At 61.3% G+C, this 27,986-nt stretch overlaps 1 protein-coding gene across 3 annotated transcripts; it reads left to right on the top strand.

Moving 5' to 3' along the window:
- Plxnb2 (plexin B2) lies at nucleotides 1-27,986 on the top strand. 3 transcript variants are annotated; one of them, XM_047549275.1, is made up of 38 exons: nucleotides 1-100; nucleotides 10,375-10,428; nucleotides 11,077-11,127; nucleotides 13,695-14,780; nucleotides 15,045-15,227; nucleotides 15,310-15,438; nucleotides 15,991-16,091; nucleotides 16,212-16,338; nucleotides 16,547-16,700; nucleotides 17,432-17,546; nucleotides 17,623-17,731; nucleotides 17,810-17,911; nucleotides 18,387-18,479; nucleotides 18,788-18,869; nucleotides 18,943-19,103; nucleotides 19,192-19,340; nucleotides 19,475-19,583; nucleotides 19,768-19,904; nucleotides 20,065-20,235; nucleotides 20,619-20,748; nucleotides 20,858-21,085; nucleotides 21,182-21,358; nucleotides 21,465-21,604; nucleotides 21,697-21,797; nucleotides 21,888-22,117; nucleotides 22,202-22,383; nucleotides 22,686-22,752; nucleotides 22,842-22,988; nucleotides 23,504-23,660; nucleotides 23,786-23,886; nucleotides 23,974-24,058; nucleotides 24,167-24,321; nucleotides 24,427-24,587; nucleotides 24,660-24,807; nucleotides 26,353-26,417; nucleotides 26,531-26,606; nucleotides 26,986-27,060; nucleotides 27,145-27,986. In XM_047549275.1, the coding sequence occupies exons 4-38, from the start codon at nucleotides 13,707-13,709 to the stop codon at nucleotides 27,247-27,249; spliced, it is 5,526 nt and encodes a 1,841-aa protein (XP_047405231.1). In that variant the 5' UTR covers nucleotides 1-100; nucleotides 10,375-10,428; nucleotides 11,077-11,127; nucleotides 13,695-13,706; the 3' UTR covers nucleotides 27,250-27,986. The 3 variants fall into 3 exon arrangements, with proteins under 3 accessions (XP_047405231.1, XP_047405230.1, XP_047405232.1); XM_047549276.1 differs by lacking the exon at nucleotides 1-100 and adding an exon at nucleotides 7,000-7,277; XM_047549274.1 differs by lacking the exon at nucleotides 10,375-10,428 and having other exon boundaries at nucleotides 2-100.

Below are 27,986 nucleotides of genomic sequence, written 5' to 3'. Positions count from 1 at the left end.
CTCGGCCACACAAAGGCCCGTCTCCATGGCAGCCGCGCGGTCCGAAGCGCAGCGCAGAGCGCGGCCCGGGCGCCATCGAGCCTCGCCGGCGGACGTGCAGGTACCGCGCTGGGGGACAGGGCCTGCGTGGGGAGTGGCGCTGGGCCCGGGGCTTCGCGTCGGCGCCGCCCTGCTGTGGCCTGCCGCGCCCGAGTTCGGGGATCCCAGGCAGTACCGCTCAGCCGAGGCGCCGCGGGCCTGCGCCGCGGCCGGTCGGGCCGGCCAGCCGCCCCGCCCCACGCGCCTCCGGTGGCGGCGAGGCCTGCGGCGACCGGCGTCGGGGGCCCAGCCATCTCGAACCGTGTCGGACCGGGTCCAGTTTCCGACCCCCCTCTCCGCCCATGCCCGTACTCAGTCGCCGAGATCCGTGCACCAGGGGCGGGCAGACCTTGCCTCTTGTGCGAAATCTCCGCGGCCCCAGCCCCCAGTTAAATCTGCGCAGACCCCTGGCTCTGCCGGGCTTTCCTCAGGGGCTGGACCCACGGTGAGGCCTCTGCAAGCCCCCAACGCCCCTGGGGCAGGGTCCAGGGTGGAGGGGACCCGGGACGGAGGAACCAACATTCAGCCCTCGGTGAGGCCCTATGCCTCCCAGAAGGGTCTCCTCCGCAGCTCCTGGTGTGGTGTTGGGGTGGACACCTGGGACCCAGGAAGTCTTAGAACTTGGGGAGGGTGCTCGGCTCTTAGGCCTTGCCCCACCGTTGGCCCTTCTCCCTCAGGAAACCCTTGTGGATGGCCCTCCTTCCCTCCCTCCCCCGTGATCAGGCTGCTCAGAAGATTTGGGGGGGTCCTGTCTCCCTTCTCTGGGGTCTCTGAGCTCAAGAGCCCTGGAGCTTCCTGCCACGTCACTGGGCTCCTCTTCCCAGCTCCTGGGAGAAGGAAGCAAGGTTTCTGTCTGTGGCCACCATGGCAGTGACAGGAGTAGGGCTGGGAATGAGGCTAGGCCCCAAAACTGGTGGAACTTACAGGGCCGGGAGTATTCTCTGTGCCCTCAACTTGTCCTGGAGAGGTCCCTTTTAATTTCCAGCTTAAGCCGGTGTGCTGTGGGCTTTAAAGCTGAGCCTCTTCAGGAACAACCTACACCTACAGGGGGCTCTCTGCTGACCCCACCCTGGCACCCAGGGAGGGCCTACAGGAAAGTCCGCGTGTGGTGGGAGGAGCCTTCCTTCCCTGGTTCCCAGGGGAAGACTCCCAGGAAGGTAGAGGTCAGCATGCTGGCTGTTTTTTGTGGTATGCCAGCTCTAGTGAGTTGCAGAGAAATTACTAGAGAAGACTGAGGAACAAGCAGGTGGGCTTGGCAGTTCTGAGCCACCCCCACCTCTCAAACTCCCACTACGAGGTCAGAGAGGCCTGATGTCTGGCTAGGGGCTCCTAGCCCCAGGAGCAGAGGGAAGTTACTGAGAAAAACAAGGGTTTGGAATGTGTGTCCCCCCTCCCCCGCCGGCCGCCTGCCAAGAAGGAATTATTTTGGATTATCCAGCCGTGTCCAGCCACTCAAGGGGGAGGCTACAGCTAGCCGTGGGAGAGGGGTCCACTTCCGGGCCGTGGGTTGAGAGCCTCAAGAGGGAGGGACTGGCAAGTCTGGGCAGCCCCACCACCTGCTGAGGAGGCTGCTCAGACCGGTCAGGGTGGGGAGGCAGGGAATGTGTCACCTTTGCGCTGGAGAAGGCCCCACAGTCGCCCTAGCCCGCTCTGCTGAGCCTTGCGTGGGCTTACGCCTCTCTGAGGGAGGCCATGGGGCAGGAGGTGCCCTGGACACATCCAGGGGCACCTCCCTCACCCCGTAACCCACACACCAGGGCCTCTGAGAGCACCTGCAGATCCAGGCTCAGGCATGCACCTGGGGCAGGTCACGCATCCCCAGCAGGCTGGGGTCAGGCGGGAAGGCACACCCCTGAGGGCTCCCTCCAGCTGCACCTCACATCCTCCCACTTTCCTGAGGGGCAGTGCAGCCCTTATCCACGAGAATGTGGTGCTCCTCAGCTCACCTCACAGGTGGGAGACTGAAGCCAGAGATGGGTCCCTGTGAGGAGCCATCTGGGATGCTGCTGGGGCAGGAGGCTGACAGGCTCCCTAGGAGGCCATGTGCCCAGCAGCTACACTGGGGAGACGGCGGGCAGCCGAGGCCCAAGGCAGGAAGCCCAGAGGCTTGGCCTTGGCCCAGGCAAGTGGAGCAGAAGAGACTGAATGGAAGGCACTGGGTGGGCTGGCAGCCTGGGGAGGGGTCCATATGGCACACACCCCATGGCTACCAGGACTTCAGCCACTCTGGGAACATTACCATGTCTTGACCTCTGCCTGGTACCACATCCTGGGGGCTAGCGCCGATGGCTCTCAGGATACTGGGCATGGACAAGTATCCTGACACAGGAGGAAAGCGCTTCCGGCACCCTCCCTTGCCATCATCCCCCTCTGCCATAGGCAAGACCACACAGGATGCTGGGCCCTTGGCCTGGAGGGCTGTCTTCCTAAGTAAGTAAGTGCTTACTTATGCCACTCCTCAGTCCCTCCTGCTGCAGCCTGCCTCCTGCCTTGCCACGGCAGGTGTGGGGAGTATTCTTCCCTGCTGAAGGTCTCCTGTGCCCGGAGTCTGCCTGGATGAGTGAGCTGATCAGAACTCAAAACCAGGCCTGGTCAGTGAGGGCTCTGGTCAACCTGTGCAGGGGCCCGGGTGCCCCTCCCCACCGACCTCGACCTCCCTTCTTTGAGGTAGATGCAGGGTCTTGGAGTGGGTGCTTGGATGGGGTAACAGCTGTTTATGTTAGGGGTGGGGCTGCCAGGGGATAGGGCTGGGCCTCTGACTAATTATAGGCTGGGAAGGGCAGGGCAGTGCCTGTAATTGAGTGGCGGGGGGCACAGGTGGCTGGGGAGCGTGGGAGCAGTGGCCCCTAGCTTTCTTCATCCTTCCAGGTCACATGTAGTTCCTCTGCCTTCTTCCCCTTTGGAATTTTACATCCTGTGACACAGGCTCCTACTTCCTGTGCCCTGGGCTGGGATGGGGTCCACAGCCTCTCTGCCCCTGCCCCCAAACAACACTACACTGACCTGGGTTCCCCATTGACAGTTGGGGCCCCAGGCCAGTCCCCAGCTCAGAAGCCTGCCTGGCCCTTGGGCTTCTCTGGGTGACAACATTTGGAGGGCCAGCCTAGGCCCTGCTGCCCTACCCCCAACACTGTCCACCCACTGTGGGAGTTCTTTGACTTTGTTCCATGACAGGATTCAGGTCCAGGGTGGAGTCTGAGTGGCCAGGAGTGGGATAGCAGGCTGCTCACGGATACCTACAGATCTGCTGTACCCAGTGAAGATGTGTCACTGAGGAGGACCCAGCCTGCTGATCTGTTTCCTGTCCCTTTTCACTCTCTGCTCCTGCCGCTCTTGCCCAGCCCCCTCCACACACACACACCCAGACCCTCCTGTGACTGGAGGCCTCCCTGGGGGGTCCCATGGGCTAGACCCATGAGAGGCTCACCCTGGTTTGAGATCAGGGCTCCTGGGGGGCAGGACTGGGCTTAGTGCCCACATCCTCTCCTCCTTGGCCTCTGAGGTCCCTGGGGTTCTGAAACCCTGGCAGTTACCCATTCTAGTGCCAGCTGAGTCCTGGCTTGGGGCCTTGAGGAGAGGAAGGGAGGCTCTGTGGTGTAGCCTTGGGTGTAACCCAAGCTCTTCCATTGCATCTGGGCCCCAAGTGCCTGGCCCCTCTGGTACAGCTGGCCAGCAGTTCCCATGTGGGACCAGCTCGGATCTCTGTGACTGAGGCTGCCCCAGCTGGGCATCCTCCTCAGAAAGAGGAAGAAGCAGGAAAAAGCCTTGTCTGCCTTTCAGGGGCATCTGCTCCCTGGCTGGAATCTATCCAGCCTGCTGTCCCTGTGCAGGGTGGGGTCTCTCTTCCCAGGTGGCCTTCTGCTCCGCCTCTGGCCCCCGAGCCAGCATCAGCCTGTCTGTCTCATTGGTGACTGGGTCCATGCCAGTTGTGGGGATATATCTCTGGGACAGGTGATTGCAAGGGCTTCTCAGCCCCAAACTGGGTGCTGAGGCTAAAGCAGCAGGTAAGGGGTGTGCTGTTCTGCACACACTGCTGGACCCTGCCTGGGACCTAAGCCAGTTGCCAATCTGAGGACAGTGCCAGCCCACCAGCGTGAAACTGTCTTGGAGGAACAGGGAGCTTGCATTGTGTTTCAGAGGATACAGCTTGATGGGCAGGTGGGGCTTGGGGATAACCTGAGCCTTGCAGGGGCCTAGCCCTGGAAGGAGGTTCAAGAACCAATAGGAGGCAGGGGATCTGTCATCCTAGCTCCCCACCTGAGTGTTTTCAGAGCTGGGGCCTGCTGTGGAGGAGAGTGAGGGTCCAGGACATGCTGAGGCCAACTGTGTGCTCTCTGCCTGGAAGATAGCAACTACCTGGGGCAAGGACAGAAGAGGAACCCTGCCTGGGCCCACTCCTGCCCCATGACCTCACCCACTTGACACTGGGGCCATCTCTTTGGTCAAGCAAGTGGGAGAAGCTATTTTAAATTGATCTGGGCAAGTTGACAGGTAAAGGGCTAGGGGTATGAGGGGCTCCAGCATGACCCACCCCTCCCTGTAACCTCAGAAATACTCCTTTCAGATCGGCGTCCCTATCTCCACTTTGGCAATAGGCCTGATTTGGAGGATGACCCCAAATAACCTCAGGACCCAGAAGAGGATGTCTGGATGGGAGGCAGACCCAGGTGGCCCCCTGTCCAGCAGTGTCCCCCAGAGCACCACTCCTTGCCTCCCCTGGGTTTAGCATCTAGACCTGAGGCCCGGTGGCCCCTAGCCAGATCCTCGTGTGTCCAAGCCCCTTGCTGAACTGAGCAAGGGGCTGGGCCTGGCCTCTAAGAGAGAGCTGGGGGCTCCCTCCTGGGCACATTGCAGGGAGGCCAGGCACCCACTCTCCCAGAACCACAGGACACACCAGCATCAGCTCCCACTCTGAGCTGGGCATTTCTCCCCTGGGAAATCCCAGTCCTGTTCTCACCGCTTCACCTCCAGGCTGGACTCCAGCTCCTGCCCAGTACTCCTAGTAGCACTGTGTGCCTACCAGTCCCTGGCCCAGCCAGGACAGGAGACTCACCCGGCAGCTGGTTCCCTGGGCCTACATGACCTGGCCCACCTTTGCCACACAGCCCCTCCCTGGATGCCAATTTCCACCTGCCCACTTCTGGGAGTCTCACAGCCCCAGGCTGTCTGCTGGGACCTGGGGAGAGCCCAAGTACCGGGTGTGGGTGTCCCTCCAGCTTCTTGTCCTGGGGACAAATTTGGGTACTGGGGCAAGACCCCTGTTGGTAGGGTGCTTCCATCAGAGTCACAGACATGTGTGCCTGCACATGTGTGGCCACATGTGAGTGGTGGCTGGCACCCAGGCTTGGCGAGGTGCCCCAAGCTAATTGTAGGGTTCTGCTGTGATGGGGGAGGCGGGGCTGGGGTGACGGCCAGGCGCTGCACTGACAGGCTGACAGGGAGATTACAGGCCTTGCTGGTTCCTCCCTCATCCATCCACCCCCATACTTTCCCTGCCCCCTGCTCACCCTCACCCATGTCCCTGGAGGGGGGCTCTGGGCAGAGCTGGTTCTGGGCCAGCTGCAGCCTCCATGAGCTTATCCAGCCAGGACCTAGTCTCTGACCACCCACTGTTGGGGGGTGAGCCTGGGAAAAGGGAGATGAGGTGGGGGCACGCAGGAAGGGTAGGAAGGCAAACAGCCAGCTCAGGGTTCTCTGGGTCCCAGAGGAGCCTTTCTGTGGCCAGACTGCTATGTAAACTCCTGTCCCGCTGAGCCAGCTTTCCTCTGGCCTGAGTGACAGGGCCCACTGTGTTCTCTCAACTGGCTGAGTTTGGGGTCCTCTAAGAGCATGACAAGTTGATGAAGAGTGATATGCTGTGGGGAGCTAAGTGTGAGGGTCTGCAGTGTGGTAGGGACAGAAAGGGGAGGCAAGGGGCGAGCAGTGTCCCAGTAGGACTGAGAGTGGAAGGTGTGGTAGCTGGCCCACACAAAGGGCAGTTGGTGGGAAGGAAGTGGTTTTGCAGGCCGGGTGTGTGTGGGCAGGGGCCACCTTTTGCTCCCAGGGCCTGGGAAGACCTGCACTTCAGTTGTACCAGGTGGGCTGTGGCCTGGCTTTGGGGCAGGGAGGCTGAGGAGGGCCACACAGTTGTTTCAGGCAGTGGTGATGGAGGCAGCATCATGGCTGGCAGCTTGAGGACCACATCTAAGGCCACCCACAGTGTACAGAGGCTGCAGTTTGGCACGGAGGGAGGGAAGGAGGAACTGGGACAGGCATCCTTTGCCAGGTGAACTGTGGGCACCAAGGACCAGGAGCTTGCTCAGAGACCTAAGCACTAGGTGACCTTAGGCCTCAGACAGGGACTGAGGTGGCCTGGCTGCATCTCGGGGAAGCAGGGAGCCTGGAAAGTGAACAAGCTGGAAGTCTGGTTGACCCACTCTGAAGGAAAGTGGCAGGAGCCAGGGGTGACTTTTCGCCCTGGACATGCAGCCTAGACTGGCGGAGGTAGGTGAACCCAAAGGCTGGAGCAGGAACTAGGAGCCTGGTCTGATGGGAAAGGTAGGCACACACTACCTGGGAGGGGACACTGCCCTCAGCCCTGCGGGAGGCTCTGGTCGCTGACGCTGACGCAAGACTCAGTCTAGGACGTCAGTCTGCCCCTAGAGCCCCACCCCTGCTTCTAGGTCAGGTTGCCTGGAAGCGCTCGGTCTTCGCCTGGGGAGGCTGGTCTCGCAGCCCCGACCCCCGGTTCCGAGTCCTGCAGGAGCTTCTGGGGGTGGTGGTTGGTGTGCGTGGTTGCTGACCGCGGAGTTGGGGAGCGAGTCCTGGGATCGGCCCTGGGTAGGGGCGGAGCCACCAGCAGTGGGGGCGGAGCCGCCCACTTCGACCCCTTCCCAGCCGGGGCGGACTTGGGTAGGTACTGGTCGGTTCCGCGCTGCGCGGTGCCTGACACCAGGTAAGCGCCCCGAGGGGACGTTTACCAGTGCCCACTTCCCATCTCCATCGCTGTCCTATCTGTTGCTCGGTGGGGTCCCCGGGCCTGGTGAAGCTCGCGCGGAGAACAGGCGTCCACGTGTGTTCCCAGGTGTGGGGCGTTGGGCCTCACCGGAGGGCGCGGGCGAGAGATCACCCGGCTCTGGCGCACCGGATCCGGCGGGCGGCGCCACGGGGCGCCCGGAGGAGCCGCCGCCGCGCATCTTCGCCCCCAGTGTGGTTCCCAGGTAACCGTGCGGAGTTCCTTGGGGAGTCTGGCGGCGCCGGCGGCGCCGGGGAGGGGGCCCTGCCACCTGGGGCTGTCTGGAAAGAACGAGGACGGGCCGGCGCCCGGGCTGGGTGCCCGTCGCGGTGTTAGCCGGGCAGCAGGCTTCAGGGGCTGTCCCCGCCTCCTGGACTGCACTCTGACCCGGTCGCCAGGCAGATGTGGCCGGGCGCACGGTCACAGGCCGCGTCCTCGGGGTCGTCTGTGCGCTCCCTGAGCCGGTCCGAGGGCCGCGGCGCTGCGTCCGGGCTCGTCCTCCGAGGGGCTGCCGGGCTCCTCGCTGATCCCCGCCGCCGGCCCCTCCCTCGGACTTGTTTTGAAAACAGCGGAGGCTCGGATTTGCCGGCACCGCGGCCTGTTTTGTTTCTTCTGGTTTGTTTAGCGCTCCCGGCTAATTGCAGATTTGCATATTCCGCTCGGAAGCGGAGGCACGCCTCCTGGCCGCCAGCTGCTGGCGGGGAGGGAGGGAGGGTGGCGGGCCCCTGCCCTGCTTGTTAGAGCCCCCGCCGGGGTCCCCCAGCGCACCGCCCTGTTCCCGGCTCCGTCGACCCCTAGACGACCACAGGGCTAGGGCCCTTCCTGGCATTGACGCAGAGTTGGAGAGCTGTACCTGTCTCTACCTGGTCCTGGACCTGAGCCGCGGGAGGAAGCCTCCCTTCGGCCTGGGCCTGGGCCTCCGTGTTGGGCTCTGTCCCTGCCCGGCTTCCCTTCTTGAACGCAAAGCTTGCTGATTTGGCCAGGAGGGGGCCCTCCTCCCTCTGTGCCTGACAACTTTGCACTGATTTTATTTTGGTGTTAAGAAATTGCTCAATCTGACAGGGGTACTGTAGTGTGTGTCTGTAATCCTAATTAATGGGGAGGCAGAGACAGAAGGATCACAATTCCAGAACAGCCTGGGCAACTCTGCAAGACCGTGTCTCAATAAAAAATAAGGTGTTGGGGGTGCAGCTCAGGGGTCGAGCACCCCTGGGTTCAGTCCCCAGTACCATGGGCGGGGGTGGGATCTCTCAATCTGAGTTTGTTTGAGGATGCTGACACAGGGGCTGGGGTTGTAGCTAGCTCAGTGGTGCAGCTCTTGCCTGGCATGCGTGAGGTGCTGGACTCAATCCTCAGCACCACATAAAAATAAATAAACAAAGGTATTGTGCCATCTACAAAGAGGGTGACTTGGAAAGACCCTCACTCTAGCCTTCTCTGTAGCCCTGTGGGTGGTGCTGGGACCTGAGGTTACCTCAGCCCTGGGGCCTGTCTGGAGCAGACTGCCCTTCCTCAGGTCCCTCTTGCTCTCCTTTCCCTGGGGTTAGGGGTGGGCAGAGCTAGCCTGTGCGAGGGGCCTGGGGGACACAGAGGAACCTGAGAAGGAAAACCAGGGGGCACCCGGGGGTAAGAGGTTCTTGCTAGCCCCACACGGCCAGGGGCTGCAGAGAGGCCGTGGCACTGTGGGGGCTGGAGTGGGTCCGAGTCTCTGTCCCCTCTGCTGTACACCCACATAGGGCCCTCAGCGAAGACCCTAGAGGATGAGCGACAGTCCTGCAGGGCCCGTCTGGGAGAGCGTCTCGGGGTTCTGAAGGATGGGTAGGAGTTTTGCAACCCTCTGAGGTGGGAGCCACTGTTGTCCCCAGAAACCTGAGGGGAAACAAGCACAGAGCAGCTTTCTGAGTCCACACAGTCCAGCTAGAAAGTGACAGGGCTGGGGTTTGAACCCCGTGTTTTGGCTGCAGAGTTGAGCCTTGAGGTAGGTCCCTGCATGCAGCAGCATGAGGTGGGGCCACGCCTCCTTGGAGAGGAACTTGAGCCGGTGTCTGAACTGGCCTGGCCCAGGAGTATCTAGGGAAGTGGTCATCTGGGCTGTGGGAAGGACATCCTGACAGCAGCCTGACAGGTGGGAGCCTCAAGCCTGAGTCTGGCTGTCTGGGGCCCCAGGGGGGTTAGTGACCTAGAGGGCCAAAGGGATCCTGGTCTCATTGCCTAGGGAGAATGGTTGGGAGGGGCCTGATTTTGGGAAGAGAAATCCATGGCCAGCCTCCTTGAGGTCCTGGAAAGGCACTGTGGGGAGAAGCCACGCCTGCTTCAGGTGTGGGTGCGGTGGGCCCTGCCTGGTCCTGTGTTACTTGGGTCAGACCCTTCTGGGGTGTAGGCTCAAGATGAGGGTGTTCCCAAGCTGGGGTTGTGGCTCAGTGGTAGAGTGCTTGCCTGGCATGTGTGAGGCACTAAGTTCGATTCTCAACACTGCATATAAATAAATGAATAAAATAAAGGTTCATCAACATCTAAAAAATATTTTTAAAAAAGAAAAAGGTGTAAGGGTATTCCCTTAGGAGAGACCAGCCTCCCTTGACCTATCTGCAGCAGACCCCCGTAGAGAACTGGAGGTTTGCCGTGAGGAGAGGCTTGGGGGCTGGGGAGGCCCGGGGATCAACCCTGGGTGATTATTAGGTACACCTCTTTTTTTTTTTTAAGTTGTCAGTGGACCTTTATTTTGCTTATTTATATATGGTGCTGAGAATCGAACCCAGTGCCTCGCACATGCCAGGCAAGAGCTCTACCACTGAGCCACCACCCAGCCCCACACCTCTTTTTATTTAGACAAGTCGTAGTCAAATATGGTCTTACATGTTTTTCAAAACATAACAAAGTTACTTGCTGTCCTGGCCCCTCCTCCCTGACTCTAAGGTTCACTAATGTTTTCAAGTTGAATAAGGGCTTCTAGATCTTTCCAGCAATTAACACTGGTAGACAGGTGGGTGGAACCCTGTACCACTGTCTTCCCAGACAGTTCTGGGCTTTGCTGGGTCAGCCGTGCTCTTTTCCGGGGCGTCACTGGTCTGCTGGTGGGACGCTGTGGTTTCGGTCTTCCCCTACAGAAGCCACACTGAGAGGTATCAGTGTGCTGTGCCTCCCCGTGGATGGTAGTGGACATATATCCAGACTGAGAGGAAACAATAGCTGGTATTGCTGAGAGCTACAGTTCAATAGTCTCAGGGACTTTCCATGAATGAATTCATTTAAGCCCTTAAAAACTCTTGGGGGTAGCTCACTGTTACTTCTCCATTTCACAGATGGGGAAATGAGGCACAGAGAAGTTAAGTAACTTGCCCAAGATCACACAGCTAGTAAGTAGAATTGTGGGTTCATGGATATGCATGTTTTTCAGAAAGTGGATGTTCTAATAGAAGTAATAACACATAACTAGTTTAAAAAGGCAGATAGTTGACCTGGGTGCAGTGGTGCACACCTGTAATCCCAGGGACTCTGGAGGCCGAGGCAGGAGGATTGCAAGTTCAAAGCCAGCCTCAGCAACTTAGTGAGACCCCTCTCTCTAAATAAAATACAAAAAAACGGACTAGGGATGTGGATCAGTAGTGGTTAAGTGCCCCTGGGTTCAATCCCTGGTACCAAAAAAAATTATCGGGTTGGGGATACAGCTCAGTTAGTACAGTGCATGCCTTGCAGGCACAAGGCCTTGGGTTCAATCCCCAGCACCACACACACAAAAAAGGCAGATAGTACCAATAAGCTTACAGTGAAGATACAGTGCCCCTGCCCGCGAGCAGAGCAAAGTGCACATGCCAACCCATGTTCTGGAAAGACCAAATGAATATACTTGCCCCAGGGCTGGGCTCGAGCCGGGAGGTGTCTGAGGGTGGGGCGGTGCCAGGAAGAGGTCCTGTTTCTCCCTCCCCCGCAACGTGGAGCAGAGAAGATGGGTGGGGGCCAGCTGGCCTCCAGAGTGTGACTTGTTTCTCCTTTGCCTCCTCGAGGGTCTCCATGCCTGCCTGGAGTGGAGACTGATCTGGACCGCTGGAGCCTCGGTGAGTGGGTGGCTGGAGAGCCGGAAGCCAGCTCTTCTGGTGTCCTGGTGCTGTCTGCAGGTCGTGTCCAAGCCCGTCCCTCTAGCCTGTCCCACAGCCTGGCCTGGACGGACAGATGGCCAGACTGAGAGACAGGAGCTCAGAGGGCAGGGGTGCAGGCTCATGGTGACCCTAGGAGGGAGTGAGTCCCTTGAGGTCCCCAGGTCTTGCTCATGTTTTGCTCAGGGGGACCGGGCACTGGGTTCTAGGAGCTTAGGGCTAGAAGCCTGGGCTTGGGGGTGAGGAGTGCCCATCCAGAGCTTTCCCAGCCTGCAGCAGCCTGGAATTTAAGTGGCTTCTTGGAAATGCACCTCTGAACTTAATCCGGGAAGGCTGGTGCCCCTAGGGAAATCCCCACCAGCCCCGTAAATGGGGGTCCCAGACTGAGTTCAAAACAGGAAGCGCCTGCTGCTGCCCGCTCATTCCAGGAACCAGCAGCAGGAAGCGCAGCCGCTGTGCCTGGCGCCGCCTGTGGCCCCAGAGCTCTACAGTGGTCAGGTGGGCGCCCTTTGCTCTTGGGCTTGCCAGGCAGGTCACCTGAGGCCTTGTTTGTCCAGGAAGGAGAAGGGAGCTGTGGTGTGTGCTCTTGGTCCCTCCTACCGCCCTAGAAGGCCTGAGATAGGAGCTGTGCTCCTCCCACTGCCTCAAGGGTGCTGGGGCAGACCTGGCCTCCAGGCAGCAGGACAGGCTGCCACAGGGTATCTGGGCCAGGGCTGCTGTGTCAGGACCTAGTGGGCTTCCTTGGGCTGTGCCAGCCCAGGTTGGTGTTAACCAGAAGGCAACAGCCACCTCTCTTGCCCTGGGCCCTTGTGGGCCAGATTTCCCCGTGTGAGTCAGCAGCTCAGGGAGGGACTCCTCCACCAGGGCACAAATGCTGGCAGGTGGGGCCAGGGCAAGAGCTCCTCTGACCCTTCCGGGCCCCCACTTGGTCAGCTCCAGTTGAGGCCCTCACTTTGTGCTGGCAGGGTCCACGCTAGATCCCTGTGGGGTGACTGGCTGTGCCCCGGCCCTGCCCCACACCCCATCCTGGCTGGGAACATTCCATTCATTCCAGGCTGGCTGTGGCCTAGCCCAGCCAGGGAGCAGGGCAGACAGCACTTGAGCGTGCAGCCTTTGGGGTTGAGGAGTACTGCCCGAAGTTCCCTGGGCCTTTCCTGACGAGGGCAGTCCTGGCTGCCCGCAGAGGCCTGGAGTCGTGGAAGTCCCCACTCCTGCTTTTCCCTCCTCTCCCTGGACAGGCAGCCAGGCCAGAGAGGCCCACAGACTTTCTCACCCCTGACCACTCCCGTCTTGGTGAGGTCCCGGTCCCTCTGCTCCTTCCACAGCTGCTGTGGACCACCTTCACCTGTCCCCTGGCACGGTCAGCTTCCCTACCACCTCCAAGTCGCCTGGGACACCCACCACTTAGATGCCCTCCAGGGACTCTTAAGTGACCTGCTGGTGATCCCCCCCACCCCCCCTCCCCGCTGCAGGCCTCTGGGCTTATATGGAAGTTTGGGGACCCCAGGTGGAGGGTCAGGGTTCTGTGCAGAGACAGGAGTTGCCTGGTCAGGAGACATCTTCTGGGAGCAGGGAGGCTGGCCAAGGTCAGCTCTCTCCCCCACCACCCCCATTATCCTGGGGTGGGGAGTTACATTTCTCAGGAGGTTTGAGAAAGCTTATGGCCAGTTGGAACAGAGGGATGCAGAATGGAGATAGAGAACGGTTGCGGCTTGGTTAGGGGTCCTCCTGGAGATCTGAGCAAAGGCTTGATGGAAGAGGTGAGGCTGCATGAGAAAAAGCCACCCATTCTGGTCAGCTCAGCTGCACTCAAGGCCCATGTGCCAAAAAGGTCTTCGTTGGCCATGCACAGAGCAGGCACCATCCTGCCCTCCTGGAGGAGTTGGACATCAGCTGGGGTGACAAAAGGGGGGTGCAGTGGTTGGAGGCAGACCGGTAACCTTCCTAGGCAACTCCAGGGAGGCAGGCAGCTGGGGAAGGGGGCCAGGCTGGGTCAGAAGATCTCTGGTGGGTGGATATAAGCAGCCTGGGCGTGGGGCTTGATTTCAGGCTGCACCATGGAGACTGGTGGACATGGATGTGGTCCACCTGCTCACAGGTCAGCATCTGCCAGTCAGCCCAGGCCCGTGCACTGGGGCTGATGTCCCGTGACTATCTGTAACTTCTTGTGGTCACAGGCATATATGTTAATGTCTTGGGGGACCTCAGAAGCATGTGCCGTTGCCTTGGGGACTGTCCTGCAGGTGCTCTGGGTACTGGAAGGTGGAGGCCAGGACCCAATTCCTATGTGCAGTGGCAAGGCCTCAGCCCAGTCTTAGGTTAGACTATGGCAAGCGTTTCCTGAGAAGACTGGGAAACGTTTCCTTTGGCTCTGCAGTGGGGGATGTGTGGGCGTGACGGCGCGAAGGTCTGGGACTGCTCCCCTGCTAACTGGGACCCCCAGCCCCTCTGTCCTCTGTTCTGGTCATTTGGGGCAGGATGGATGGGGAAGGACCCAAGGCTCCCCTGACCCTTCTCTCTCCCGACAGGGTGCCTGGGCGATGGCACTGCCACTGTGGGCCCTGACCCTCCTGGGGCTGGTGGGCCTGGGTGTGGGCCTGCGGCCCCGAAAGCTGAACGTCTTCTGCAGTGAGATGGAGCTGAACCACCTGGTTGTGGACGGGTCCTCAGGTGTGGTGTACGTGGGGGCAGTGAACATGCTCTTCCAGCTGAGTGACGACCTGCGTCTCCAGCAGCAGGCGGCCACAGGCCCTGCCCTGGACAACAAGAAGTGCACACCGCCCATTGAGGCCAGCCAGTGCCACGAGGCCGTGCCCACCGACAACGCCAACCAGCTGCTGCTGCTTGACCTGCCCGGAAAGCGCCTGGTGGAGTGCGGCAGCCTCTTCAAGGGCATCTGTGCCCTGCGCGCCCTGAGCAACATCTCCGTGCGCCTCTTCTATGAGGACGGCAGCGGTGAGAAGTCCTTTGTGGCCAGCAATGATGAGAGCGTGGCCACTGTGGGGCTGGTCAGCTCCACAGGCCCTGGTGGGGAGCGTGTGCTGTTCGTGGGCAAAGGCAACGGGCCTTACGACAACGGCATCATCGTGAGCACCCGCCTGCTGGACCGGACAGAGGGCAGGGAGGCCTTCGAGGCCTACTCGGACCACACCACCTTCAAGGCTGGCTACCTGTCCACCAACACACAGCAGTTCGTGGCGGCCTTTGAGGATGGCCCGTACGTCTTCTTCGTCTTCAACCAGCAGGACAAGCACCCGGCCCGGAACCGCACGCTCCTGGCACGCATGTGCAAGGAGGACTCCTCCTACTACTCCTACGTGGAGATGGACCTGCAGTGCAGGGAACCCAGCGACCCCCAGGGCCCTGCCTTCGGCGCCTGCCTGGCAGCCTCTGTGGCCACACCGGGTGCCAGCAGGGTGCTCTATGCTGTCTTCAGCAGGGATGGCCGGAGCAGTGGGGGGCCAGGGGCAGGCCTCTGCCTGTTCCCGCTGGAGGAAGTCCATGCCAAGATGGAGGCCAACCGCAATGCCTGCTACACGGGCTCCCGGGAGGCCAGCCGGGACACCTTCTATAAGCCCTTCCACGGCGAGATCCAGTGTGGGGGCCACGTGCTGGTGCGCTCCCTGGGCGTCCACAGGGATTTCCACGTCCCCTCCTGCTCAGGAGGGGTGTGAGTGGGTCAAAGCTGAGGTTTGGGTCAGCGTGAGGCTGGCGTGTGGGTGCCGCTTCTCGGTGTGTCATTCTGCACCCAGGGCCACACACGGAGTGAGCATGGGGACCCAGGTGGAGGGATGGGCCTGCCCCCAGCTTGGATCCCCAGTGGGGAGGGTCCTTAGGGGCAGGGAGGCTGGCGCCCGCTGATAACTTTCTATCCTCAGGGGGCCAGTGAGAACTTCCCGTGTGGTTCAGAGCACCTGCCCTACCCGCTGGGCAGCCGCGATGGGCTCACAGCCATGGCTGTGCTGCAGCGTGGAGGCCTGAACCTGACGGCTGTGACAGTGACCGCCGAGAACGGCCACACTGTTGCTTTCCTAGGCACCTCTGACGGCCGGATCCTCAAGGTGAGGCTTGGGCCCAGCAAGGAAGGTTCTGGGGGGCTGTCTGTGGGTGAGGGCCTAACCTCACACCTGCCCTCGTGCCCAGGTGTACCTGGCCCCTGACCGCACCTCAGAGGAGTACAGCTCCATCCTTGTGGAGATCAACAAGAGAATCAAGCGGGACCTGGTGCTGTCTGGAGATCTGTCCAGTCTGTATGCTATGACCCAGGACAAGGTCAGCCTGCGGGCAGCCCCAGGAGACCGGTGACCTGGGCCATCGTGACGGGCCGGGACCTCTGCTTGGGTTCTTGGACACAGGGCCACCAGTGCTTTAGCCCAGGGCCCTGTTGGTTCCATCCGTCACTGCAGCCAGGTCTGCCCTGTGCCTCGGCTGCAGCTCCTCTCTGGTCCTGCCCCACCCTGTGCTGACCGAAGGGACCTGGCCCAGTGTCTGAGGGTAGGCAGGAAGTCTAAGGACCCTTCAGCCAGCCCGAGGAGCTCCAGGATGCTCAGGTGCCCCGCAGAGGGTGGGTTCAGCAGGCCTGAACCTGGGGAAGCGCCACAGCCAAGACCCCCAGGGAGGTCCCTGTCGCATCTGGATCCTGGACCACAGGACCACAAAGCCAGGGTCATCTAGAGCCTCGTCTCTAGCCCACAGCCTGAGTGGGAGCTGGGTTCTCAAGGCCCAGAGCTGAAGGTGGGGACAAGCCAGTAGTCCCAGGAGACCAGGATCTGAGGGAAGCCCTGTGTCTGCAGCAGTGTCCCCTTGTGGCCCTGCCACCCCTAGGTGTTCCGGCTCCCAGTGCAGGAGTGCCTGAGCTACCTGACCTGCGCACAGTGCCGCGACTCCCAGGACCCCTACTGCGGCTGGTGTGTCGTCGAGGGGCGGTGAGCACCTTGGCCTTGTCCTAGAGGGCTGTGAGCTGGGGACAGCCCTGTCCCGGGAAGAACGAGACCCACCTGGGAGCACAAGGGTATCAGGGCTGAGGCCACCCTTTGTCCTCACAGATGCACCAGGAGGGCTGAATGCCCGCGGGCCAAGGAGACTGGCCACTGGCTGTGGAGCCGGGACAAGTCCTGTGTAACCATCATTGATGCCCAGCCTCAGAACATGAGCCGTCGGGCTCAGGGGGAGGTTTGTGGCAGAGGGTGGGCCGCCATTAGTGGTGGGGTGCAGGGCAGAGGCAGGGCCGAGAGCTGTTGGACAGGCAGGGGATCCTCTGGGGCCTGGCCGGGCAGGTTGAGCTCCTGTGTACCCTGGGCATCCCCAGACTCCACCCCAGGGGCTTCTGGAGAAGAGTGCTGGGGTGGGGAGTCCCGGCGTGAGCTGCTCTCCTTTTCAGGTGCAGCTGACTGTCAGCCCTCTCCCAGCCCTGACCGAGGAGGACGAGTTGCTGTGTCTCTTTGGTGAATCGCCACCACACCCTGCCCGAGTGGAGGGAGATGCCGTTGTCTGCAACTCCCCAAGCAGCATCCCCAGCACACCACCCGGTCAAGGTGAGGCCCCCCACCACCTCTGGAGAGCAGACCTGCCCTGCACATGCCGTGCACTGGTCCTCTGACACGCATCAGCATGTCGAGCTCATTGAGCCAGCGCTAGGTGCAGGCCTCTGGGGCACGTTCAGAGCCTGGCGTAGGGTGGTGCTGGGAGGTGGGATGCAGACGGCCCTGCCTGGGGGAGGGGGCAGGACAGCTCCTGAGCAGGTAGCTCTGAGCACCCAGTGCCACCTACAGCAGGAGGAGGAGGACGGCTCCCCACATCAGTAGTATCTGGGCCACGTTCCAGGCACCAAGGTCTGTGCAGATGCCCCCGTCCCCCCCTGCTCTGTGCAGCCTGAGACAGGCTATGTTGTCCCCAGAGGCAGGGGTACCTGACTATGGGCCAGGGCAGGCACTATGCCCCTGCTTTGGGTTTTGGGGGCAGTGAGGCCATACAGTGACGTGGGCAGGGACCTGGCAGACCCTCCCACCCAGACTCCAAGGAGCCACTGCCCTCCGCACCCGCAGGAACAGAGAGGGTGCGAAAGCAGCCAGGTCCCTGGGGAGAAATGCGAGCCCTGGCTGGGAGCTGACACCTGAGCTAAGGTCTGAAGGCGGGTGGCAGGCCCAGCTGTACCCTGTGCTCTTTGCTCTGATCGGGGGGCCCACCTCAGGCCCTTCCCATCTTCTGCCTCTGACCCCTCCACTCTGGGGCCTCCACCTGACCTGGTCCACCCTGCCGTCTGCAGACCACGTGGCTGTGAGCATCCAGCTCCTCTTCAGACGGGATGACGTCTTCCTCACCTCTCACCAGTACCCCTTCTATGATTGCCGAGAGGCCATGAGCCTGGTGGAGAACCTGCCGTGAGTCTCCTGCTGCCTCTGGAGCGCCTCCCCCTGGCCTGGACACCTCTCACGGCCTTCCTGCCCCTCTCCCCAGGTGCATTTCCTGTGCCAGCAACCGCTGGACCTGCCAGTGGGACCTGCGGTACCACGAGTGCCGGGAGGCCTCGCCCAATCCCGAGGATGGCATCATCCGTGCCCACATGGTGAGGGCTCTGGGGCTGTGAGGGGCCTGGCTGCCTGCCTGTGACGGGCCAGCCTCTGACCAGCATTATTCTCCCCAGGAGGACAACTGCCCCCAGTTCCTGAACCCCAGCCCTCTGGTCATCCCCATGAGCCATGAGACAGATGTGATCTTCCAGGGCAAGAACCTGGACACAGTGAAGGTGGGGAGGGCCTGGGGCCAGGGCAGGTGGGTGGTGGAGGGTCAGCAGGGTGGGCGTCCACCCTGGAGTTAGAGCTCCTGGCCAGCTCATGGGGAGAGCAGTCAGGATATGTGGGGGGCAGAGGGAGGGAGGCCAGAGGCTGTTGGAAGGACACGGGGCCTCTGGAGGAGACTGAGTGCAGAAACAGGAGAAGACAAGCAAGTTTAGGCTGTTGGGGGGCAGGGTAGACAGATGAGCTGAGCAGTGGGCCCAGGAGTGGACCAGGAGGCGGGGCTGACCCAAGGACACCCATGCAAGGATGTTAAGAGGCCTCTGCCCATACGGGCAGGACTTGAGTCGTTCCAGGGGCCTGGTAGGTCATGTTGGGAGAGGATTGGGCACCAACACCAGGAACACTGAGTCTTGGAGTTCCTAGGAGGAGGGCCAGGGCAGATGGGCTGGCTTGTCCAGAACATCCTGACTAGACTGTCTCTAGGGGTCCTCCCTGCATGTGGGCAGCGACCTGCTCAAGTTTGAGGAGTCAGTGACCATGCAGGAGCGAGGGACCTTCTTCTTTCGGACCCCAAAGGTACGGTTCCAGGACAGGTAAGCCAGGCTCCCAGAACTGAGGGGTCTTGTGGGGCACTGCTTCCAGGATGGCGAGGGGAAGGGCCTCGGCCTGGCCAGGGGCTTGCCACCCCACCCGGTAGCACCTTTCCATCACCCTGTCACCAGGGATACGTCCTTTTCACTTGCCAGGCAAACCTGGCTCTGTGTGTGTGTGTGATACTCTCCCACTCCTGGCATCAGAAATGAGGGGACCATGTGGCTATTGTACGGTCACCCTGGTGACCTGTGGGGCCAGGAAGTAGAGTGTGTTCCCATGTATCCCCCCAGCTGTCCCACGATGCCAACGAGACTCTGCCGGTACACCTGTACGTCAAGTCCTATGGCAAGAACATTGACAGCAAACTCCAAGGTGAGTGAGGTTAGCCAAGGGTAGGGCTGCGGCAGCCAGGTGGCCCGACTGACCTCTGCACTCTTCTCCACAGTGACCCTCTACAACTGCTCCTTTGGCCGCAGTGACTGTAGCCTGTGCCTGGCTGCTGACCCTGCCTACAGGTGCGTGTGGTGCCGTGAGCAGAGCCGCTGTGTGTATGGGGCTCTCTGCAGCAACGCCACGTCTGAGTGCCCACCACCGGTCATCACCAGGGTGAGTTCTCATCCGGCCTGGCCTGGGCCCTGTCTGCACATTGCCAGCCTGCCTGAGCCACCAGGTCACTGGGCTCTGCCAATTTCAGATCCAGCCTGAGACCGGTCCCCTGGGCGGGGGAATCCGTGTCACCATCCTTGGGTCCAATTTGGGCATCAAAGCAGATGATGTTAAGAGGATCACTGTGGCTGGAAAGAACTGTGCCTTTGAGCCCGAACGGTACTCTGTGTCTACCCGGTAAGCGGACTGCCCTCAGCTTGGGGTCCCAGGACCCATGGCTGGGCCGGGGGAGGAGCTGAGGACAGTGAGGGACCTGGTGCAGGTGGAGCACACTCACGATGTGTAGCAGTCAGTGGGTTCTGTCCTGCCAGGATCGTGTGTGTGACGGAGGCCGCAGAGACGCCCTCCACTGGGGGTGTCGAGGTGGATGTCAGCGGGAAGCTTGGCCACTCACCACCCAGTGTCCAATTTACCTACCAAGTAAGCATCTGGGCCTCTGAGTCCTGGACTGGACTTACTGACTGGGAAGGTTGGGGCCTCCTGAACCCATGGAGACCTACTCTGTCCTGCGATCTTCTAGCAACAGTGACTGTGCTAGAGGTCCAAGACAGGGCACTGTGTCCCCCAAGCCCCTGCCCTAACCCGGCACACCTGTCACTTGCAGCAGCCCCAGCCTCTCAGTGTGGAACCAAGGCAGGGGCCACAAGCAGGCGGGACCACGCTGACCATCAATGGCACCCATCTGGACACAGGCTCTAAGGAAGACGTGCGGGTGACCCTCAGTGACGTCCCTTGTGAAGTGTGGGTGTCGCCACAGCTGCCCAGTCTGGTTGGCCCTGGCCCTGGGGACAGGATAGGGGTTTTCCCACCAGGACCCTGTGTCTGCCCTGGAGTGGGCAGTGAAACCAGCCCAGCGTGCTGACCCAGGCTGGTTGATGCTGACTGGCACCTCCCACACCAGGACCAAGTTTGGGGTACAGCTGCAGTGCATCACAGGACCCCAGGCCACTCTGGGAGAGGTGGCCCTGGAGATCTCCTATGGGGGCTCCCTTGTGCCCAGCCCTGGCGTCTCCTTCACCTTCCGCGAGAATCCAGTGCTGCGGGCCTTTGAGCCACTGCGAAGCTTTGTCAGGTACAGCCCTCCCCTCACTGGCCAGTGCCCCTCCTTTTCCCCCACCCCATAGTGTCCAGCTACCTCCCTGGTGCCCTCTGCTGACCTAGCTCAAAGGAATGTGGTGGGGTGGGGCAGGGTGGGGCAGGGCTGGGCAGCAGGAGGCCTCTGGGAAACCCCACTGCACTGGGATGGCTTCCTCCCAGGAGCCCAGATGTGCAGGCTCGGGCAGGGTGCTCTCCAGGCCCTGAGTGTCCCTGCCCTGCCTGTGACCAGCCGCATTCTTCCTCCCCATGCACGCTCACACCAGCCTGCAGTAGGGACACCCGGAGGTGGTGGGTATCCTGCAGGGCATCCACCAAGCTGCTGGGCGCCCCTGCTCAAGCTCCACTCCCTCCCTGTAGTGGTGGCCGGAGCATCAACGTTACCGGTCAGGGCTTCAGCCTCATCCAGAAATTCGCCATGGTGGTCATCGCCGAGCCCCTCCAGTCCTGGCGGCGTCGGCGGGAAGCTGGACCCCTGCAGCCCACAGTGGTCAGTCCTGGTGTGGTCTGGGGCTCACGGCCAGTGCTGACTAATGGGGACGTGCCTGGGCGGGGCAGGTCTGCGTCCAGTAGCCAGATGGCCTGGCCCTGTTCTACAGGTCACGGGCACCAAGTATGTCTTCTACAATGACACCAGAGTCGTCTTCTTGTCCCCCGCTGTGCCCGAGGAGCCTGAAGCCTACAACCTCACGGCACTGATACAGATGGATGGGCACCGTGCCCTGCTCAGGACAGAGGCCGGTGCCTTCGAGTACGTGGCAGACCCCACCTTTGAGAACTTCACAGGTGGCGTCAAGAAGCAGGTCAACAAGCTCATCCACGCCCGGGTGAGGACGGCACAGCTCTGGGGCAGAGTGGGGCCTGGGGTGTGGTCTGGGTGGAGCACTGCCTCCTGGCCACACTGACCTCTGCTGCCCCTTCAGGGCACCAACCTGAACAAGGCGATGACGCTGCAGGAGGCTGAGGCCTTCGTGGGCGCTGAGCGCTGCATCATGAAGACGCTCACCGAGACTGACCTGTACTGCGAGCCCCCTGAGGTGCAGCCCCCACCCAAGCGGCGGCAGAAGCGGGACACCACACACAACCTGCCTGAGTTCATTGTGCGTGAGGCCAGGGATGCTGAGGGGTGCCTTCCTGGGCCGCCCGGCGCTGGCGGGGGCGCTGGCAGAGCCGCGCCTGCCCGCGCTGAGCCCTCCCCCCACACAGGTGAAGTTCGGCTCCCGCGAGTGGGTGCTGGGCCGCGTGGAGTACGACACGCGCGTGAGTGACGTGCCGCTCAGCCTCATCCTGCCGCTGGTCATCGTGCCAATGGTGGTTGTCATTGCCGTGTCCGTCTACTGCTACTGGTGAGCCCCGGGAAGCCTAGCACCCTGCCCCTATATACAGCCTCGCGCAGGGTGGTGCGGCCACCAGGACCCAGGAGCCTCTGTGCCCCCAGGAGGAAGAGCCAGCAGGCGGAGCGTGAGTACGAGAAGATCAAGTCCCAGCTAGAAGGCCTGGAGGAGAGTGTGCGAGACCGCTGCAAGAAGGAGTTCACCGGTGCGGCGCCTGGGGTGGACGGGGTGGACGCAGCCAGGGAGCAGGGGTGGGGGCGGGGCAGGTGTGCCTCACCCGGCCTCCGTCCCCTAGACCTGATGATCGAAATGGAGGACCAGACGAACGACGTGCACGAGGCGGGCATCCCCACGCTGGACTACAAGACCTACACTGACCGCGTCTTCTTCCTGCCCTCCAAGGACGGCGACAAGGACGTCATGATCACTGGCAAGCTGGACATACCCGAGTCGCGGCGGCCCGTGGTGGAGCAGGCTCTCTACCAGTTCTCCAACCTGCTCAACAGCAAGTCCTTCCTCATCAATGTGAGCAGGACCGGGCGGTGGGAGGGGGCCGGGCCGGACCCGGTGCAAGGCGCCGGTGCCAGTGGGCTCTGAACCTGCCCACAGTTCATCCACACCCTGGAGGGCCAGCGCGAGTTCTCCGCCCGGGCCAAGGTCTACTTTGCCTCGCTGCTGACGGTGGCGCTGCACGGGAAGCTCGAGTACTACACGGACATCATGCGCACGCTCTTCCTGGAGCTCATGGAGCAGTACGTGGTGGCCAAGAACCCCAAGCTGATGCTGCGCAGGTGCGTGGGCATGGGGAGGAGGCTGGACCGTGGAGGACAGCCTGGGACTGGAACAGTGGCCCAAGTGACGGACCCAAAGCCAGACTCTGCCCCTTGCTGTCCTGTGGACTCTGTTGACACAGCTGCTCCTCCCTCAGCCTCAGCTGAGGGCAGTGAGGATGATGGCTGGGTGCCTGCGTGCCCACATGTCTGTCCTATCGGGACCCAGGGCCTGGAGGGGAGGCCAGGCTGGTGTAAGGGTTGGCAGGTGCTTGGAAGAGCCAGCTGGGCCTTAGGGGTGCAAGCACTCTCTGCACCCCCAGGTCTGAGACCGTGGTAGAGAGGATGCTGTCCAACTGGATGTCCATCTGCCTGTACCAGTACCTCAAGGTGGGTCCCCAGGAATGGAGGTGGAGTGAAGTGGTGCCACCCTGCTAGGCGCCCAGCCCTCCTGCTCACAGCCGCCTGTCTTGCTCCAGGACAGTGCTGGTGAGCCCCTATACAAGCTCTTCAAGGCCATCAAACATCAGGTGGAGAAGGGGCCTGTGGATGCCGTGCAGAAGAAGGCCAAGTACACCCTCAATGACACGGGGCTGCTGGGGGACGACGTGGAGTACGCGCCCCTGGTGAGCTGCCCAGGGCCAGCAGGCAGCAGGGCACCTCGAGAGGCTGGGCAAGGGAGTGTGGACTCCACCCTGCTGCACACAGGAGCCTCGAGGGCCAGGGCAGCCAACCCAGGGGCCGGGGGTAGTTCCCAGGCCAGCACCAAGACCAGAGCCTTCCCTTGGTCTGCATCCTCTGTGCTGGGCATGTGCCAGTGGCCGATGCATGTCATGCTCAGGAGGGCCGCCGCTGGTGGTGTGGGTGTGTCCTGACCCCAGGCCACGACAGGCACGGAGGGTGGTGAAGGTGTGCATGTGAGAGGCACGAGCCCTGGGACGGGCCCCAGGGCGCGTGTGGTGTGCGTGTGTGTGCGTGTACTCATGTGAGGCTGCGTGGCAAGGTGTGAGTGGGCTGCCCCTGAGCTGACCCCCACCCTGCCTACTGAACCAGGGAAGGGCAAGGCTAGGTTCTCCTGGGTGCCCCAGACAGGGTGGCAAGTGTCTCACCCCACCTCCCTTGATCCCGCGTCCCTCTGCAGACAGTGAGCGTGATTGTGCAGGACGAAGGGGTCGACGCTGTGCCGGTCAAGGTCCTCAACTGCGACACCATCTCTCAGGTCAAGGAGAAGATCATCGACCAAGTGTACCGTACACAGCCCTGCTCCTGCTGGCCCAAGCCGGACAGCGTGGTCCTGGGTGAGTTCTGCGGGGACCCAGCACACAGCCCTGCGCTTGCTCTACGCCCTGGGGAGAAATCCTGCTGGGGCTTCTGCACCCCAAGTTGGGGATGGATGATGAGCTGGGCTGTGTCCCCCCCCCAGAGTGGCGCCCTGGGTCCACAGCCCAGATCCTGTCTGACCTGGACCTGACCTCCCAGCGGGAAGGCCGATGGAAGCGCATAAATACCCTGATGCACTACAATGTGAGTCTGGGCAGCCAGGTGGGCTGGGATCCCCAGCGCGGGGTGGGGGGTGAGGGACATGGCCCACCCTCAGGACTCTGTCCTCAGGTCCGGGATGGAGCCACCCTCATCCTGTCTAAGGTGGGGGTCTCCCAGCAGCCGGAGGACAGCCAGCAAGACCTGCCTGGGGAACGTGAGTCGGTACCTCCTGCCTTGTCCCAAGTCCTCCCTGCGTGGCCGCCTGGGGGAGCTGCTGGATCCACAGGGGACTGGCTGGTCCTCAGCTCCACACTCCCTACAGGCCATGCCCTCCTGGAGGAGGAGAACCGGGTATGGCACCTGGTGCGGCCAGCAGATGAGGTGGACGAGGGCAAGTCCAAGCGAGGCAGCATGAAGGAGAAAGAGCGAACCAAGGCCATCACCGAGATTTACCTGACGCGACTGCTCTCAGTCAAGGTGTGCAGTGGGCAGGTCGCACATGCGCACATGCACCGGCCCGGTTGCACATGCGCACACGCACCGGCCTGCAACTCGAGGGTCACGCAGAGCCCCTCCCTACAGGGAACACTGCAGCAGTTCGTCGACAACTTCTTCCAGAGTGTGCTGGCGCCTGGGCACGCAGTGCCGCCGGCCGTCAAGTACTTCTTCGACTTCCTGGACGAGCAGGCAGAGAAGCATGACATCAAGGACGAGGACACCATCCACATCTGGAAGACCAACAGGTGAAGCCTCACAGGCGGCCCCGGGCCCGGCCGGGCCTCCACAGCCTCTCACTCCCCGTCTCCCTGCTGCAGTTTACCGCTCCGGTTCTGGGTGAACATCCTTAAGAACCCGCATTTCATCTTTGATGTGCACGTCCATGAGGTGGTGGACGCCTCGCTGTCGGTCATCGCGCAGACCTTCATGGACGCCTGCACACGCACGGAGCACAAGCTGAGCCGAGTGAGTGCGGCAGTGGGCCGCGTTGGGGAGGAGCTGGTTTGGCTCCCCAGGAGGGCCGGCTGGACAGGATCCATGCACTGTAGCCAGGGGGAGCCATGGTCCAGTGGCTGAAATGGGGGGTTTGGGAGGTGCCAAAAGCGGTCCGGTGTGGATTTGCACATTTGGGGGTCAAAGCTTAGGACAAAGGCAGGTGGGAGGTGGCCAGAACCACAGGGCAACCTCTGAAAAGAACCCTAGGACCCCCACCCGCCTCTCCCTGGGGCTGCCACTCATCCCGGGGACCGCCTCTCCTTTCCCTGGGGCTGCCCACTCCTCGCCCTTGGGACCGCCCCTCCTCTCCCTAAGGATCTCCTCTTTCTGGCCCCCACCATTTTCTCCCCGGGACCGCCCTCTCCTTGCACGGGCAGCAATAGTTTTGCTACAAAGTCCAAAAGACAAAGTTTGTTTTATTTTTGTTCTTTTCCTGTTTGGTGGCGCTGGGGTTCCATCCCCTCCTACATGTTAAACAATCACTACTGCCCCACCCCTCTTTGATTTTTTTCTCAGGAGCACTTAACTTCTGAGCCACATCCCCAGCTCTTTTTATTTTTTATTTTGAGACAGGGTCTCACTAAGTTGCTGAGGCTGGCCTCAAACTTGCGATCCTCCTGCCTCAGCATCCTGAGTCGCTGGGATAACAGGCATGTGCCTCAATTTTTTTTTTTTTTTTTTAATGAAAACTTTGGGGAGGGACCATACTGCTCCTCTTGGTGGGGACCTGGAGCATGCTGATCCTGGCCTGGTGTGACTTGACTTCATCCCCAACAGGACTCAGAACTCTCCTCCCTTGGGACCTCCCCCTCCTCTCCCTGGGACCTCCCCTCCTTGCACAGAGAGAAATAAAGAGTTTTGCTATAAAGTACAAAAGACAAAAAAAATAGTTTTATTTACTTATTCTCCCCCCTTTTCTGTGGCAGTGGGATGAGCCCTTCTGCCTGCTAGGCAAGCAGTCTACCATCCCACCCCTCTTTGACTTTTTTTGTGGGGAGGTGCTGGGTACTGAACCCAGGGGCACTTAACCACTGAGCCACAACCCAGCTCTTTTTTATTTTGAGACAGGGTCTTGCTGAGTTGCTGAGGCTGGCTTTGAACTTGTGATCCTCCTCCCTCAGCCTCCCATGTTGCTGGGATTACAGATGTATACCACCACACCTGGCCCCTTTTTTATTTTATTTTTATTGTGTGTGTGTGTGTGTGTGTGTGGTGCTGGGGATTAGAACCCAGGGCCTTGTGCAGGCTAGGCAAGCACTCTACCAACTGAGCTATATCCCCAACACTTACGATTTTATTTTAAGACAGGGTGTCACTAAGTTGCCCCAGATGGCTTTGAACTTGCAGTTCTCCTGCTTCAGCCTCCCAAGTATAGCTCGGATGCAGGTGCATGCCACAAAAATGCTTTTTTTTTTTTTTTTTTTTGGATGAGAACTTTGCGTGTCTGGGGAGGGCTCACGCTACTCCTCTTGGGTGGGGGTCCTGAGCTGATGTGACTGGGCTTTATCCCCACAGGACTCTCCCAGCAACAAGCTTCTGTATGCCAAGGAGATCTCTACCTACAAGAAGATGGTGGAGGAGTGAGTGCTGCCTTGCCCTGCATCCCTGTGGTTGGGAGGAGGGCCTGGGGCCTGCTGTGGGTTCCTGGGAGACCCCGAGGCCCACCTCAGGTTCACACCACCCATCCCTGCAGTTACTACAAGGGGATTCGGCAGATGGTGCAGGTCAGCGATCAAGACATGAACACACACCTGGCAGAGATTTCCCGGGTAAGGGGTCACGGGCCTGGCAGAGTGAAGCCCCCATCCTCCCTGCTGCCCCAGGGTCGGGCCAGGCAGGGGCAGCAAGACGGGGCGAGGTCATGGGATGAGGAGAGCGGGGTGGGGCTGGGAGGGGCACGCGGTGGGGCAGGCCGCACCCCGTGTGGCTGTGCCCTGTACGCTGCTGCCAGTCTATGGGGAGTGAGCGTGGGAGCCCTGCCTGCCAGCCGCCTGCTGCACTGACGGGCTGAGCGCCTCGCCGGAATGCGGACACTCCACACAGCCGCGGCGTCGCAGCCTGATGTTCCGCGCTGCCTCCCGTCCCCCGCTGGGCCCCACACTGTCTGTGCCTGCCCTGGGGCTCACTGGGTGGCACTGTCACCCCCAGGCACACACAGACTCCCTGAACACCCTTGTGGCACTGCACCAGCTCTACCAGTACACGCAGAAGTACTATGATGAGGTAGGGTCTGGTCCCCGGGAGGGCTCGGGACGCTCCTCCCCAGGTCTGGTCTTCACGCCAGCACCCGTCACTCCACCTGCCCAGATCATCAATGCCTTGGAAGAGGACCCTGCTGCCCAGAAAATGCAGCTGGCCTTCCGCCTGCAGCAAATCGCGGCTGCTCTCGAGAACAAAGTCACCGACCTCTGACCTCAGACCATCAGTGCTACCCCGGGGCACAGGTGTGAGGTGCCCATGCCAGGTGCTGGGCGGCCCCTTGGCACGAGGCCCTGTTGGCAGTGGCTGACCTTCTCTTTCCCCAGCAGAGGGTGTGCCCCCGGCACCTGGGGGGTGTGGCGGGTCACCCCTGCTGTACTGTAGCGACCTCCTGAGCAATACTGCCAGGCGCTCTGGCCAGCACCAGCTCCTCCCGTGCACCAGCACTGGGTGCTCTCCACGCGGAGCGATTCGCAAACGTGCCTTACCAAGCCCCCCGGGCCGCTGGGGCATTGGGGCCTCAGCCTCCCGGTGCACCAGCAGCCTTCTCAGATACCCTGGGTTTGGCCTCTGGTGGGATCTGAGTGCCTGCAGCCCCCAGGGCAAGTTCTTGGACTGTGTATCTGTCTGTCAGCCGGATGGAAGGAGGAGAAAAAGCGGTACGATGCCTCCCTGACCTCACCTGACCTTCCCATGGGGTGCAGGTACTCCAGATGGACTCGAGGGCCCCGGGACCCCACCTCAAAGGTCAAGCTGGACGTCAGACGTCAGGGCCCGGGTGGCCAGAGGGGACCCATCAGACTGGGGGGTCCTGGTCTTGGCCTGTCAGACAGGCTCCCTGCAGGTCCACCCACATCTGGGGGGTCAGGGAACAGCTCCACCAGGACCACCCACCCCTTTTTGTAAATCTTGTTAATTGTAAATCCAATACAATTGTCTTTTTCACTCTG

This window comes from Sciurus carolinensis, chromosome 4, assembly GCF_902686445.1.
Source record: "Sciurus carolinensis chromosome 4, mSciCar1.2, whole genome shotgun sequence".
Lineage (NCBI taxonomy): Eukaryota > Metazoa > Chordata > Mammalia > Rodentia > Sciuridae > Sciurus > Sciurus carolinensis.
The sequence above is the reverse complement of the archived record's forward strand: the minus strand, read 5'-3'. Positions and strand labels throughout refer to the sequence as shown.